This window comes from Ranitomeya variabilis, chromosome 1 (genome assembly GCF_051348905.1).
Source record: "Ranitomeya variabilis isolate aRanVar5 chromosome 1, aRanVar5.hap1, whole genome shotgun sequence".
Classification (NCBI taxonomy): Eukaryota; Metazoa; Chordata; class Amphibia; order Anura; family Dendrobatidae; genus Ranitomeya; species Ranitomeya variabilis.
In genome coordinates, this window is record NC_135232.1 from 725,624,041 (window position 1) to 725,639,588 (window position 15,548).

Genomic DNA, 15,548 nt, shown 5'->3' on the forward strand with positions numbered 1-15,548 from the left:
TTTTAACAGGGATTTCATGCCCACATTGCTATATACGTGGGCTGGGCAATATACAACGTGGGCTGCACAATATACAACGTGGGCTGCGCAATATACTATGTGGGCTGCGCAATATACTAAGTGAGCTGCGCAATATACTACGGGCTGCGCAATATACTAAGTGGGCTGCGCAATATACTACATGGGCTGCGCAATATACTAAGTGGGCTGTGCAATATACTACGTGGGCTGGGCAATATACAACGTGGGCTGCGCAATATACTACGTGGGCTGCGCAATATACTACGTGGTCTGCGCAATATACTACGTGGGCTGGGCAATATACAACGTGGGCTGCGCAATATACTACGTGGGCTGCGCAATATGCTACGTGGGCTGCGCAATATACTACGTGGGCTGCGCAATATACTACGTGGCCTGCGCAATATACTACATGGGCTGCGCAATATACTAAGTGGGCTGCGCAATATACTACGTGGGCTGCGCAATATACTACGTGGGCTGCGCAATATACTACGTGGCCTGCGCAATATACTACGTGGCCTGCGCAATGTACTACGTGGGCTGCACAATGTACTACGTGGGCTGCGCAATGTACAACGTGGGCTGCGCAATGTACAACGTGGACTGCGCAATGTACAACGTGGGCTGCGCAATGTACAACGTGGGCTGCGCAATGTACAACGTGGGCTGCGCAATGTACAACGTGGGCTGCGCAATATACAACGTGGGCTGCGCAATATACAACGTGGGCTGCGCAATATACAACGTGGGCTGCGCAATATACAACGTGGGCTGCGCAATGTACTACGTGGGCTGCGCAATGTACAACGTGGGCTGCGCAATATACAACGTGGGCTGCGCAATATACAACGTGGGCTGCGCAATATACAACGTGGGCTGCGCAATATACAACGTGGGCTGCGCAATGTACTACGTGGGCTGCGCAATGTACTACGTGGGCTGCGCAATGTACAACGTGGGCTGCGCAATATACAACGTGGGCTGCGCAATATACAACGTGGGCTGCGCAATATACAACGTGGGCTGCGCAATATACAACGTGGGCTGCGCAATGTACTACGTGGGCTGCGCAATGTACTACGTGGGCTGCGCAATGTACTACGTGGGCTGCGCAATGTACTGCGTTGGCTGCGCAATGTACTGCGTTGGCTGCGCAATGTACTGCGTTGGCTGCGCAATGTACTGCGTGGGCTGCGCAATGTACTGCGTGGGCTGCGCAATGTACTGCGTGGGCTGCGCAATATACTACATGGGCTGTGCTATACACTACGCATACATATTCTAGAATACCCGATGCGTTAGAATCGGGCCACCATCTAGTTATTATATAGATAAAAAATTCTAGTGTTTCTTCTCAAAAGAATCTAATAATTGGGCACTGCCACATCATCTGCCAAAAATCCACATTTTTAGAACCACACTTTAGGCACATGGCATCCCTAATTTTACCCATCTTCCTCCACCTAACCGGTGTGAGAGAACTCTGATGTATGATACATAACAGAATTAACTTATTATTTACATCCAGAGACAAATATAGATGGGATTCAAGTAAATCCACAGCTAACTCATCGTCCAGTGATGGAATCTTGGATTTCCATATATCCAGTGTATTAGCATGTATGAGCGCGGAATATACCCTAGAGATCAATTTACCTAGGCCTTCAGATTTGACAATCCCAATTAGAGGAAAAGAGGAAAAAAACACATTTCTACCAGAAAACTGTATATGAAGTGTGAGTCGTATCTGTAGATATTTATCCACGACCACTAGGAACTAGCTAACTGTCACACTATCGGTGGTCGTAACAATGGATACCTAAGGTCTTAAATATAAAATAAACTATTCATGTTTGGTATCGGCGTACTCGTATTGAACTGGGGAATCATACTGCCATGTCAGTTTTACCATAGAGTGAGAATGGTAAATAAAAAACACAGAAAACAATTGTGGAATTGCACTTTTTTTGCAATTTCACCACACTTGGAATTACTTTCCTGTTTTCTAGTATTCCGTATGGTAAAATGAATGGTGTCATTCAAAAGTACAACTCTTCCCGCAGAAAACAAGCCCTCATAACAGCTATATTGACAAATAAAAATGTTATGGCTCTTGGAAGACGGGAACCGGAAAATGGTCATGACTAGGGTTGAGCGACTTTTATTTTTATAGGGTCGGGTTTCACAAAACCCGACTTTCTCAAAAGTCGGGTCGAGTGAAATCGGCCGATCCTATAAAAAAGTCGGGGTCGGCCGAAACACGAAACCCAATGCAGTGCAATGGGATACTATGGTTCCCAGGGTCTGAAGGAGAGGAAACTCTCCTTCAGGCCCTGGGATCCATATTTAAGTGTAAAATAAAGAATCAAAATAAAAAATATTGATATACTCACCCTCGGACGCGCCCTGGTACTAACTGGCAGCCTTCCTTCCTAAGAATGAGCGCGTGAATGACCTGCGGTGACGTCACGGCTTGTGATTGGTCGCGTGAGCGGTCACATGGGCGGCCGCGACCAATCACAAACCGTGACGTCATCTAAGGCCCTTCACGCGCTCATTCTTAGGAAGGAAGGCTGCCGGAAAGAAGCCGAGGGTGAGTATATTCCTATTAGGTATATACTCACCCTCGGACGCGCCCTGCTTCTTTCCAGCAGCCTTCCTTCTTAAGAATGAGCGCGTGAAGGGCCTTAGATGACGTCACGGCTTGTGATTGGTCGCGTGAGCGGTCACATGGGCGGCCGCGACAAATCACAAGCCGTGACGTCATCTAAGGCCCTTCACGCGCTGTGTATTTAAGCTGACTTGACAAAAAATATAAAAACATGTTAGAGAGCGCCATTCCAGCATATTTTGGGTCTTTGTAATTTTGCCAATTGTACCTTGGGTCTAGAAGATCCCCACACTATGGAGATGATCATAGTATTGAGGGTTTGTTGAAAGGATTTTAATATCCATATAAAAATGTGTTGTAAAATATATAAGCATTTAAGTTGGGCAACCATTTTAATAAGAATAATTCTGTTCTCTACAGAGAGAGCGAGGGCAGTTCATAGTTTAACTGTATCCATAAATAAGGGAATCAAGGGGGGAAACATTAAGAGCGATCATCTCCAAGGCTTTACTAGATGTAACAATACCTAGGTGTTTGAGTTAATTTTCCACACTTAGAGCGAATACCACGGAAATTAGTAAGTTGGATCTTTGATATAGCAGGAATGAATTCTTCCAGTTTAAGAGACCAGAATATCCCCCATATTGATTAATTAGGCCTATGGTCCCTGAGATTGATGTATCTTGTGATGATACAAATAATAATAGATCATCTGCATACAAGGTCAGACGATCCTACCCAGATTTGTGAATTATTCCTCTATAAATTTGGTCTGATCTGATACGTATGGCCAGTGGCTCTGTGACCAGTGCAAACCATAAAGGTGATAAGGGACTCCTCCCGGCAGCGCTGGCACTCAGATCCACACTGTCAGGAAGAAATTAATTTTATTCCCCCCCCCCTGCAGGTTTTCGGTTTTAGTCATGGGAGGCCACGCTGACGCTGGTTCAGTCACCGCTCAGTGTATATAGAGCGTCGTCTGTAACCGCGCCCACCACACTGACTGACAGTGGCCCTAATGATGAGCTGCTGTCATTAAGCCGTTCTCTATACTGTGAGCAGTGATTGAACCCGTGTAGTCGCCACCACGGGGACTGAAACCAGAGCCCTTCCGGGGGAATAAAGTTAATTTCTTTCTAGCATCGTGGGTCTAAGTGTCAGCACCGGGCAGATTCACAATGCCATTAACATGCAGATTAACCCCATTGGAGGTTGATACCTCCTCCTTTCTGACTCTGCACCCCACCCATCAGCCCAAGCCTGTTTATAATCAACTCTGGTTCCTACCAGCTTACTTTAATGTGCAAGTTTGTAACCCAGGAGAGGCATGTTTGCCCATTCACACTGTAGACTTTTATAGCACAAGAGGGGCATTTATTAGATGACTAGATGGAGGCCTGATGCTATCGCATTGGAAGGGCAGTAATGTCACTATGGGAGTAGGCATGCGGCACTGTTGTTGCCTAATGGCATCCTGTGATAATCTAATGACTTTTGCATCAGGGGACTCATGTGCTTGACGCCTACGCTTATATGCTTTGTTTTTGTCCCAGTGATGCTGTTGCTCTTCAAGAGTCTCATTTGCACTTTGATGTCTTCGACATGTGCCTTTGCTGCTTTCCTTTCATTGTCATTGGCGTATTTTTTAGGAGGAGCCATGTTGGCGTTGATATTTGCTTTTTAAAGGGGTTTTCCCACAAACAAAAGTTCATTTTAAAAATTGTATGTGTCTGACTGTGTACCGAACATACCAGAGCTCCTCGGCAGGGGTGGAAGCAAAAGACAATACTGACATTACAGCAGGAGATCACAGAGGATACATTTTGTGAGGTAAAATACTTTTTAAAAACTGTCAGTGAAATATTTTACCTCACAAAATGAAACCACTGTGATCCCCTGCTGTAATGTCAGTATTGTCTTTTGCTTCCTCCCCTGTCCAGGAGATGTGGTATGCTCCGTACAAGGTCAGACATACTCACCCCTGTGTCTGACCGTGTACAGAACATACCACAGCTCCTGGGCAAGGGAGGAAGCAAAATACAATACTGACATTACAGCAAGAGATTGCAGCGGTTACATTTTGTGAGGTAAAATATTTTTTTACAAACAGTCAGTGAAATATTTTACCTCACAAAATGAATCCACTGTGATCCCCTGCTGTAATGTCAGTATTATTTTTTGCTTCCTCAACTGCCCAGGAGATGTGGTATGCTCCGTACACAGTCAGACACAGTCAATTTTTAAAATGAACTTTCGTTCGTGGGAAAACCCCTTTAGGTGACCGGCTTCCTCTGCCTGTAGACACGTTGCGCGTCTGCCGCCGGGATCAGCCAAATGATTCACTGCACCTGCGCGTAATTCGCGCAGTCGCAATAAATCAAACCACCGCCATCTTTGTGCAGGCAGATAGCAGCGGTCACATTAAAACTGTGCATTCGCTTCTCCTGTACAAAGATGGCGGCAGTCAGTGAATCATTCAGCTGATCCCGGCGGCGTGTTCGCGACGGTGTTCTGCTGGTGGTACTGCGCAAGAGGCTGCATGAGTGTGTGTGTGAGTCTGTGTGTGTGAGTGTGTTAGTGTGTGAGTGTGTGGTGCGTACGGCGTATAGAATGTGTGTGTGTGTGTGTGTGTGTGTGTGTGTGGTGCAACAGTGTTCCGCTGGTGGTACTGTTCAATAGGTTGGTGCCAGCAGCAGTTTCCATATTAAGACACCCATCACTTGGGTGTCCCAATATGGCGGTCGGTGAACTTCCTTGGAATTCTGGGATACGGTGACATTTGGACAGAACAGGAAATGAAAACATTACAAGGCAATTATATAAATAGATAGGACCTATCAGAGAAGTGTCACCTTGTCACGGTTGATTGGCTCACATGAATTGGCCAATTAATGTGCTAAGAACCTTCACTTTCGTAAGTAATTTTTTATTTTTTTTTTTTACTTTTTATGACAGTTTACTCAGCCACTCCCAAGAGATTTTGTGTTCTCATATTTATTGTTCTCTACAGAGTGCTGCTGCGTTCTTCCTTTTTGCAAGATCTGCAGGTTAATAGTATTTTTTCAAGTGACCGCAAGCTGTAGATTTTAAAAATACTTGAAAGTGTAATTATCATTCTTATTTCATAAATCAGCAGTACTTATGAAAATCAGCAACTTGATAATATCTTTATTAGAGAAATTTGCTTCTTTTACCTCCTGGACTGATATTTCACTCTCACTTTATGGGTAAATTCTGTATTCGGTGAAGAAAAATATAAACATTTAGGGTATGTGCACACGTAGTTTTGAGCTCTGCGGATTTTTCCGCAGCGGATTTGAGAAATCCGCAGGTAAAAGGCACTGCGTTTTACCTGCGGATTTACAGCAGATTTTGTGCGGATTTCACCTGCGGATTCCTATTATGGAGCAAGTGTAAACCGCTGCGGAATCTGCACAAAGAATTGACATGCTGCGGAATGTAACCCGCAGCGTTTCCGCGCAGTTTTTTCCACAGCATGAGGACTGCGGATTGCATTTTCCATAAGTTTACATTGTAGTGTAAACGCATGGAAAGCTGCTGCGGACCCGCAACGTGTGCACATAGCCTAAGAGATGACAGTTGTTGCTTATAACATTCTATGTAGAGGGGAGGAGACAGACATTCTGCAGCATGCTTCCCATGAAATGACAGTTACAGTTCTCCAAAGAACTTTATGGGTACCAATCGTTATCTCTTATCTCAGTAATACGAAAATCTGTATTCACCTAAGACACATTTTACGTTTTCTGATGAGATATATTGCAAAGTTTCTTATTTTCATGTGTACTATTGATTTATGAAAAAAATTAAAACAGTTATTATACAGAGAATCTGTAAGATTTTTAACAACTAGGAACACTGGAATCAGGGGCTCTGCCCCTACAATGTGCTGGTCTCAGATGGCGGAACAAAAACCTGCTGACGGATTCTCTGTAAATGTCCCTTCACCCTCATATCCCCTTATGATAAATCTGTCTCAGATGGCCAGAGATCCCCATGCTTGAACCCAAAGGGTCTTTGAGAAGAACAATTCTCCGGACCACCAAAGAACTTTCAGGGGAAAATGTAGGGGAACTAGTATTTGATTAACCAATAAAAATGTCCACGTGAAAAGATCACAAGCTCTTAGAAATTTCTTAGGTCAGTGAGTAGGGAGTATAGTGCCCAGAGGAGCTACAGAGGATTCCAAGTTGAAAACCAAAAGGCAAAGGGAAGAGCCTTTATAATGCCAAGGTGAGATACATGAAGCCTGGAAGAAGCTTTACACCAAGGGTCATAGCTCTGCAAAATTAAAGCCCAGGAGGGCAGAGTTCTTGAAAGATCTCCTGTGTGTGTCCTGTCTGTGTCTGGTCTGTGTCCTTTCTGTGTCCGATCTTTGTCCGGTTTGTGTCCTCTCTGTCCTGTCTGTCCTGTCTGTGTTCTCTCTGTGTCCTCTTTGTGTCTTGTCACTTCAAGGTTTTGTGAAGTAAAAGGTATGTCTCCAATGTGATGACATTGCCTGTGTCCTCCTTTGTAGTGTGGCACGGCAGCCATGGAGTGCACCAGACAGTACATTGGGGAGATCTTGGATTTCATTGCAGATATGCACACACTGACCAAGCTGAAGGTAAGTCTAGAGCCTTGGAAGGCCAACATGGGCGCTCATGTCTGGCATGTCATGTGATGAGCCTACCTCCTCTCTCCCATAGAGCCACATGAAGACCTGCTCACAGCCTTTGCATGAGGACACATTCGGTGGACATCTCAAGGTTGGTCTTGCCCAGATTGCTGCTATGGAAATAACACGTGGAAACCATCGGGACAATAAAGCGGTTATACGATATCTTCCCTGGTTATACCATCCGCCATCAGCCATGCAGCAGGGGTGAGGACAAGAACAGAGCCTTCTGGAAAATGTGTAAATTAATCTACATGATACTAGTCAGTTTCTGTCTTTCTCACCCTGCAGTCCTAAAGAGTTCATCGAATGTGTCACTCACATCCGACTTCTATCGTGGCTTCTCTTGGGGTCTCTTACGCATGGTGTGGTCTGTGTGAATTCACCCTCACCCTGTATGCCAATCCCATTAGATGCCGGCTCTCACGTGGCTGATCATCTGATCGTCATTCTCATCGGGTTTCCTGAGCAATCAAAGGTAAGGCAGCAGCAAAGCAAAAAACATGACAACTCTGTGTATGGACATAGACAGTCTTAGTGCATAAGGACATATCAGACCGCAGGTAGTGTGATTATTAATCAAAGGGCAGGGAAAGCGTATTGTGTTTGAAGTTGTGATTTAAAGGGTTTGTCCAATTAGATTGATATATACAGTGTGTCTGTAAAGTCATGGTGCACTTTTGACCAGTAACTGGAAAGCAACAAAAATCGATAGAAATGTGAAATCTGCTACAAATAAAAGAAAAACTCTCCCAGTTTCATACCTATTCAGTGCAGTTCTATGTGGGCTCCATTTGTTGCCCTACACACATCCAAACGATAGTAAAGTTCTTGCCACACACGGGTAAGGACGTCTGCTGTAACAGAGTGAATAACGTCTGTGATTCTCTGTTTTAAGTGATTAATGTTGTTGATACGTTCAGTGTACACGTGTTGCTTCACATAACTCTAAAAGTAAAAGTCTAAGGGCATCAGATCCGGGGATCGTGGTGGCCATGGCTTGACAGAACCACTGCCTATCCACCGCCGGGGGAACGTTCTATCCAGAAACTCACGAACAATGAGGGCGTAGTGTGGAGGAGCGCCGTCCTGTTGAAAGATGGCACTGCATACAATTCCACCATGTCAAGATACGTGTTTGCCATCACAGACCACTCCGAGATAAAATATGGGCCTATCACCGGGTTTCTCCACCAAACTGCCGGTTTCCTTTAACTACTTATCCCTATTCCTATGTGGTGGCACTTCGTTATAAATGCGCCGATATTCACGTAGCACTTTTGTCACGGATTGGAATTAAGAGAGGCACAGAACACACTGAACTTTCCTTTGTACCGTCCACATCTCGACTGGCATGGAAAACCACACAGCTGGCATAAGCTGCCAGTGGTTGCATGATGTCACAGACCTGGCAGTGTATTAATCAGAGTTCAGTTTATCAGGGGTTAATCTGACTGGGGGCTCAGCAACAGCTTAAATGAGTTTGTATTGTTTTATTGGTTCTTGTTACCTCTCCCCATGAACAGGTCTGATGTGATTGGGCCAGAGAAAGGGCGCCAAAATGTAAACTGTAAATAGATGTTAATAACAGGATGACCCAGCTATACATAATGCACCAAGCGTACTTAACTCCGGTACGGCTTTTTAAAATGGGTCGTTTCCAAACATCAGAGTGTTTGCGATGTCATTCACCGGACGCAGATTTCATTCACATGATATGGGGCTGTCCTGTCACCTCTCATTATTGGAAGGAGGTGACGTCCTTGCTGACGTCACTGTTATCAACCCCTGTTCCCCTTGATCCACTAACTTGTACATTCGGAGTGTGGGAGGAGGAGAATTGGGATCATTACACTGGGATCCTCTTACAGGAAACCCTTTTTATGGCACGAAAGGTATTGGCGCTGCGGTGGATGGGAAGTTCACGCCCCTCCCTGAGATCTTGGATTGACCTAGTAAACTCGATCATTTCATATGAACGCACACTATATCAAAACAGGGGGTGTCTGGGAAAATTAGAAAAAATTTGGGGTAGATGGAATTCTTCCCATCTTACTTTGTAGATATAACATGACTGGTTTTGGTACTGGGTAGAGATATCACATGGGCGACAGATGCGAGGTATTGCGGCGTATTAGTAGTTAGAGTAGAGATACCGTAGATATAATTTAAGATTGACTTCTTTATTTGTTACAAATAACTTGGCATCCTTACTCCATTGCTTCAAGAGAATGTTTGTTATAATTACGACAGTATTCTATTGTATGTTTGCCAAATACATAATTCAGATGTATTGTTTACTATGTTCAAACTTTTGAAAACAAATGTGTATGTAACGTAATTCCATTTTGTTATTAATAAACGAATTTTTAAAAAAACTGTAAATAGATCCTGTGGTGACTTGTCAAAAGTGCACCATGACTTTACGGACACACTGTTCTATGCATATAAAAAATTTTTTTTAAGTATCTTGTTAATAACTTGGTTCCAGGGTCCTTCAGAAGCTGCAAGTGGTCACATTTTGTACAGGGCAAATGAAGCATTGTACAGTTTCCTTCTTACTAAAGGAGCTGTCTTTGTAATGTCAGTCATGCTGTATCCTCCAGAGGAAGAGACACTATCTGTAGCCCAGATATTTAACTTCTGGTATTGAATAATGGGATTTCTTATCCAGACAGCCTCTATAACGCAAATTTCATCTCTGCAGACCTCTGTGCTCCACATGTGTTCGCTCTTCCATGCCTTCATCTTTGCCCAGCTGTGGACCGTGTACTGCGAGCAGGCAGCCATCGCTCCGACCGTTCAGAACCAAAACGAGTTCAGCTTCACAGCCATCCTGACAGCTCTGGAGTTCTGGAGCAGAGTCACCCCCAGCATCCTGCAGCTCATGGCGCACAATACTGTGGTGAGTATGCAGCCCCGGACTCCTCTGCATGGTCCAGTCAATCACTGGTAATTGGCGTTCCTGTAGAGCTCGACTAATTTCATCTCCACGCTGCAAATCTGATTATGCAGATAATATCACTGGGCTGCTTTCTGTCCAGCCCTGAGTGGCATTTAGAGAATGCAGGAGCGAGGCTGAGAAACCTGCCTGCAGAATGCAAATTTAGTGCTTCGGGGAGGGCCATTTTCCTTCCACATTCCCCTATTTTTACCTGTCCTGGTTGCTGATATTTTGCAGCCTTTTGGAATTTGATTGGCGAGGTTGCAAAAGCAAAAAAGGGGGTACTGATATTGCAGGACGGAAGGTGGGGACTTTTTTTATTTGCCCTAGAATGTTTTCTGCTTAGTATAGACATCACATGCAACAGTGGAGACCATGCTGAAAGCAAAAGTTATAGCGACTTCTGCTACATATCTGCTGCCAACCGCCGTAATGTTTCCTGTTCTTGCAGATGGTGGAGATGGTCTGTCTACATTTGATCAGCTTAATGGAAGCACTGCAGGAGTGCAACTCCACAGTTTTTGTAAAGGTAAGATGCCCCTTCCTGCTGTCTGTCAAATTGGACTGTCAGGGCCGCACACAGAGGGGGCATTAACCCCTTAACGACTACCGATATGCCTTTTCACAGCAGTAGTTAAGGGTACTTAAACCACAGCGCCGTTAATTAACGGCACTATGGAAAAGTTTATAGCGCTACTCCAGAGTCGGGTTCTCTCTGGGGTCTCGGCTTCTGGGGGTAGCTGAGACCCCAGAGAGCATGATTCGGGTCGGTTTTTACCAATACCGGGGTTGAGACCACAAAAAAAAGGCATGCTATTTAATTTCTCTCTCCTCTTATGTGATCGCACATCAGAGGAGAAAGAAATAGGGTCCCCCAATCCCCCCCCCCCCAGGTGTCCCTGGGTCCTCCTGCTTCCCCCCACGACCGCCGGCATCTTCTTTCGGTAAGAAAATAGCGGGCGCATGCGCAGTGCGCCTGCCGAGATCTGCCGGCAGGCACCCGACAACAATAGATTTTTTCTTATTGGTTCATTTTGATCACTTTGATAGACCCTATCACAGTGATCAAAATAAAAAAAAATTGTAAATGAACCCCCCTTTATCACTCCCTTAGATGAAATAAGGAAAATTTATTTATTTCCATTTTTCCATTAGGGTTAGAGTTGGGCTAAAGTTAGGGTTATGGTTGGGGTTAGGGTTGGGGCTAAAGTTAGGTTTGGGGCTAAAGTTAGGGTTAGGGTAGGGGCTAAAGTTTGTGCTAGGGTTGGGGCTAGAGGGGGTTAGAGTTAGGGTTTGGATTACGTTTACGGTTTGGACTAGGGTTAGATTTGGGATTAGCGTTGGGGTTGGGATTAAGGTTTGGTTTGTGGTTAGGGTTATGGTCAGGGGTGTGTTGGGGTTAGGATTAGGGTTAGGGGTGTGGTTAGGGTTGGGATTAGCGTTAGGGGTGTGTTGGGGTTAGGGTTGGAGTTAGAATTGGGGGGTTTCCACTATTTAGGCCCATCAGGGGTCTCCAAGCGCGACATGGCGTCCGATCTCAATTCTTCGTTGAAAATGTCAAACGGTGCTCCTTCCCTTCCAAGCTCTGTCGTGCGCCTAAACAGTGGTTTACCCCCACATATGGGGTATCGGCGTACTCAGGACAAATTGGGCAATAACTTCTGTGGTCCAATTTCTCCTGTGACCCTTGTGAAAATAAAAAATTGGGGGCTTAAAAATTATTTTTGTGGAAAAAAAATTATTTTTATTTTCACTGCTCTGCATTATAAACTTTAGTGAAACATTTGGGGGTTCAAAGTGCTCACCACACATCTAGATAAGTTCCTTGGGGGGTCTAGTTTCTAAAGTGGTGTCACGTGTGGGGGTTTCCACTGTTTAGGCACATCAGGGGCTCTACAAACGCGGCATCCAATCTCAATTCCAGCAAATTCTGCATTGAAAAAGTCAAACGGCGCTCCTTCCCTTCCAAGCTCTGCGGTGCGCCCAAACAGTGGTTTACCCCCACATATGGGGTATTGGCGTATTCAGGAGAAATTGCACAACACATTTTGTTGTTCATTTTCTCTTTTTACATTTGTAAAAATAAAAAAAAACTGGTTCTGAAATAAAATGTTTGTGAAAAAAGTTAAATGTTAATTTTTTCCTTCCACATTGTTTTAGTTCCTGTGAAGCACGCAAAGGGTTAATTAACTTCTTGAATGTGTTTTGAGGGGTGCAGTTTTTAGAATGGTGTCACACTTGGGTATTTTCTATCATATAGACCCTTCAAAATGACTTCAAATGTGATGTGGTCCCTAAAAAAAATGGTGTTGTAAAAATGAGAAATCGCTGGTCAACTTTTGACCCTTATAACTTCCTAGCAAAAACAAATTTGGTTTCCAAGATTGTGCTGATGTAAAGTAGACATGTGGGAAATGTTATTTATTAGGAATTTTTTGTGACCTATCTATCTGATTTGTGGGCATAAAAATTCAAAGTTTGAAAATTGCAAAATTTTTCAAATTTTCGCCATATTTCCTTTTTTTTCATAAGTAAACGCAAGTTATATCAAAGACGTTTTACCACTAATATGAAGTACAATATGTCACGATAAAAACAATCTCAGAATCAGCGGGATCCGTTAAAGCGTTCCAGAGTTATAACCTCGTAAAGTGACAGTGGTCAGAATTGTAAAAATTGGCCTGGTCATTAAGCTGTAAATTGGCTAAGGGGTTAATACATAGAGCTGCCATGATACAAGGTGCACCATGAACACCCCTAAACCTAAGGCACTTGGTCCCCTGATCCTGGCTGACCTGGTGTCTGTGAATGCTGCCCTAACAACCATATATGAGGATGTAGAGGTATGACATACAAAACAACAAGCCCCAGCACCATCTAACCTCCCTATCAAACATTTTTATTCATGTAAAACCAGAATCTGTAGTCTGAGGCACGGAGTATGATGTAACAATGCACGAAATCTAATTACTCTGAAAGCTTTTTGTGTTCTGTGACATGATATATAGGAAGCCACGCCGCTTTTCCAGAGCGGAGCACGAGGTGACTCATCACAGATAGTCAATACCAATTATCCCCGGCCTCCAGATTTAGAGGTGTAATTGCAGACCTTGATAATGTTAAAAGGACGTAATTGCATTCATATTCTGGATCCGAAACGCAGCGGCCAAGGTCTAATTAAGCAATAGACGTTCATTCGCCCTGCGTGGTGCCTCAGCAGAATCCAAATGAAGTGGATGGGGCAGATAACAGAGGGAAATAACCAGGCACGTCAGACTGTACCCCCGTGTGCCCCTGGATCATGTGTATTATGAATTGGCCAAACCCATAGCCCATGCCTCGGTGTCATGGTCCCCATTTCACACTCTTGTCTTCACGTTACTTCTGCCCCCGCTTATCTCCAGATAAAACAATCAGGTTTATCTCCCACTGCTTGGATCTAATTTTTTTTGCAGCGTGTCTACATTTTTTAGTAAGTTTTTGCATATTTTTCTGCAGTTGATACCAATGTGGTTACCGATGATTCAGTCAAATATAAAGGTGAGTGATCTCGGCTTCTGACTTTCTTGTCACTATTCACATACATACACGTTTAGTTATAGAAACTTGATTCCAGCTCACCCAGTTGCTCTTTGCTCATCCACCTGAGGCTCAGACACCGGCCTCGCCCTGGCCTCACATCAAGGATAGTAGAAAAAATTGGAGTCCGGCTCAACAGGACTGAATTTTCCTTTTCTTTTTATTTTTCAAAAGAAAATATGGTGCATACAAAAAAATTTGCATGGTCGACATGATCCAGTCGACGCGTTTCGACTGCACTAGGCAGTCTTACTCATGACTCAATTTATATGCACCATATTTTCTTTTGAAAAAGAAAAGGAAAATCCAGTCCTGTTGAGCCGGACTCCAATTTTTTCTATTATACATGTTTAGTATCAGGTTGCAGAGCGGCCGTTCGTCACCAAGAGCAACTTTAGATTCTACCCACTTTCCCCCATGGATGTTATACAGTAGATGAGGTATATTGGGGACTACAGATAATACCCTCATGTACCCCCAATCCAGACCTGCACAGAATTCTTAGTGAAGCAGTTTCTGAGAATTCAACACAGGACCCTTTCTTATTTCATTCTCTTGGCAGGGCCGAAAAAAGAAGGGCGAGTGCCTCATTGAGGCATAAAGGTTTGATTGGGTTTAAAAGCCCCTTCTTCCAATGCCTTGTAGCAAAGTAGTGGTCTGCTTTCTCTGTACAGCAGAGGTCTCCAACCTGTGCTCCTTTAACAGCTGAAAAATGATAGTTCGCCGCAAGCAAGGCATTCTGAAAGTTGTAGTTTTACAACAGTTGGAAAGGCACACGTTGGAAGCCATGATGAAAATCTATACAGAAGTAGGACTTCTTACAGCCAAGGGTTTGCCATTCCTATCCAGTGTAGACAATGGTCTGTGAGCTTCCATTTGCTGACAGCAAGCAGAGATCAGTATGTTAGAAAGCTGCGAATGTTTTCAGTCTAAGATTAGACGAGCTTCTGATTCTCTGTAGATATATACGCTAATATATGTCTTTTCTAAACAGCATTTATCAGCGGGGCTGCAGCTGCGCCTGCAGGCGATACAGAACAATGCCAACCAGCAGAACCTGCGGATGTTACAAGGATCTGCCCAGTTCAGCCACAACTCGGGGGTCCTGAAGAAATGGCTGCAATGCACACAGTTCAAAATGGCGCAGGTGGAGATTCAATCGTCGGAAGCTGCATCACAGTTCTATCCCCTTTAACGTGCAGACACCCGGGCTTGGGGCTGCCGATCCTGGGGGTCACAAGTTCAGGGGTCAAATATATTCAGGAGCATGCCATAAAACAGAGTGGGATAGTATGAATAGATGTTAGGACAGGTGAGGAATGGAGTGGGTCGTGCTGGGCCCTCAGTAGGTGTCATACACTTATTAGGTGGCAGAGGAGGTGTGGGCCCCTCCGCTGTGTAGATTTGGGGTGCACAGCCATGGATGGGCAGCACTCTGCAGTCTGATGATACATACCAAAGATGCACGGAGTCATCTCATCTTTAAAGGACACATTGGAGCGGATGGAGTCATGGCCGTACCTGCTTTACCCGATCTATCACCACTGTGGTGCCGTTGACATTATCAAGAAGGTTAAAGACTGCTGACAGAATGATCCTGATTGTCTGTATGTGCATGATCTGCAGCATTATCAACCCGAGCACGAGAGGCTGCTGACAACCCAGCATGTGATTGTAATTAGGCTTGCAAAAGGACTCACACCCCCTCCATT

The 15,548-nt window shown here is 44.4% G+C and overlaps 1 protein-coding gene across 5 annotated transcripts in view; it reads left to right on the top strand.

The window, feature by feature from the left end:
* Positions 1-15,031, top strand: part of UNC79 (unc-79 subunit of NALCN channel complex) — a 302,015-nt gene extending 286,984 nt beyond the window's left edge. For all 5 annotated transcript variants that reach the window (XM_077268206.1, XM_077268222.1, XM_077268215.1 and 2 more), the window contains 7 exons: positions 7,173-7,262; positions 7,345-7,520; positions 7,605-7,791; positions 10,021-10,218; positions 10,709-10,786; positions 13,756-13,797; positions 14,831-15,031. In XM_077268206.1, the coding sequence (XP_077124321.1) occupies positions 7,173-7,262; positions 7,345-7,520; positions 7,605-7,791; positions 10,021-10,218; positions 10,709-10,786; positions 13,756-13,797; positions 14,831-15,031 (972 nt within the window). The remainder of the gene's footprint in view (positions 1-7,172; positions 7,263-7,344; positions 7,521-7,604; positions 7,792-10,020; positions 10,219-10,708; positions 10,787-13,755; positions 13,798-14,830) is intronic.
* Positions 15,032-15,548: the final 517 nt, after the last annotated feature.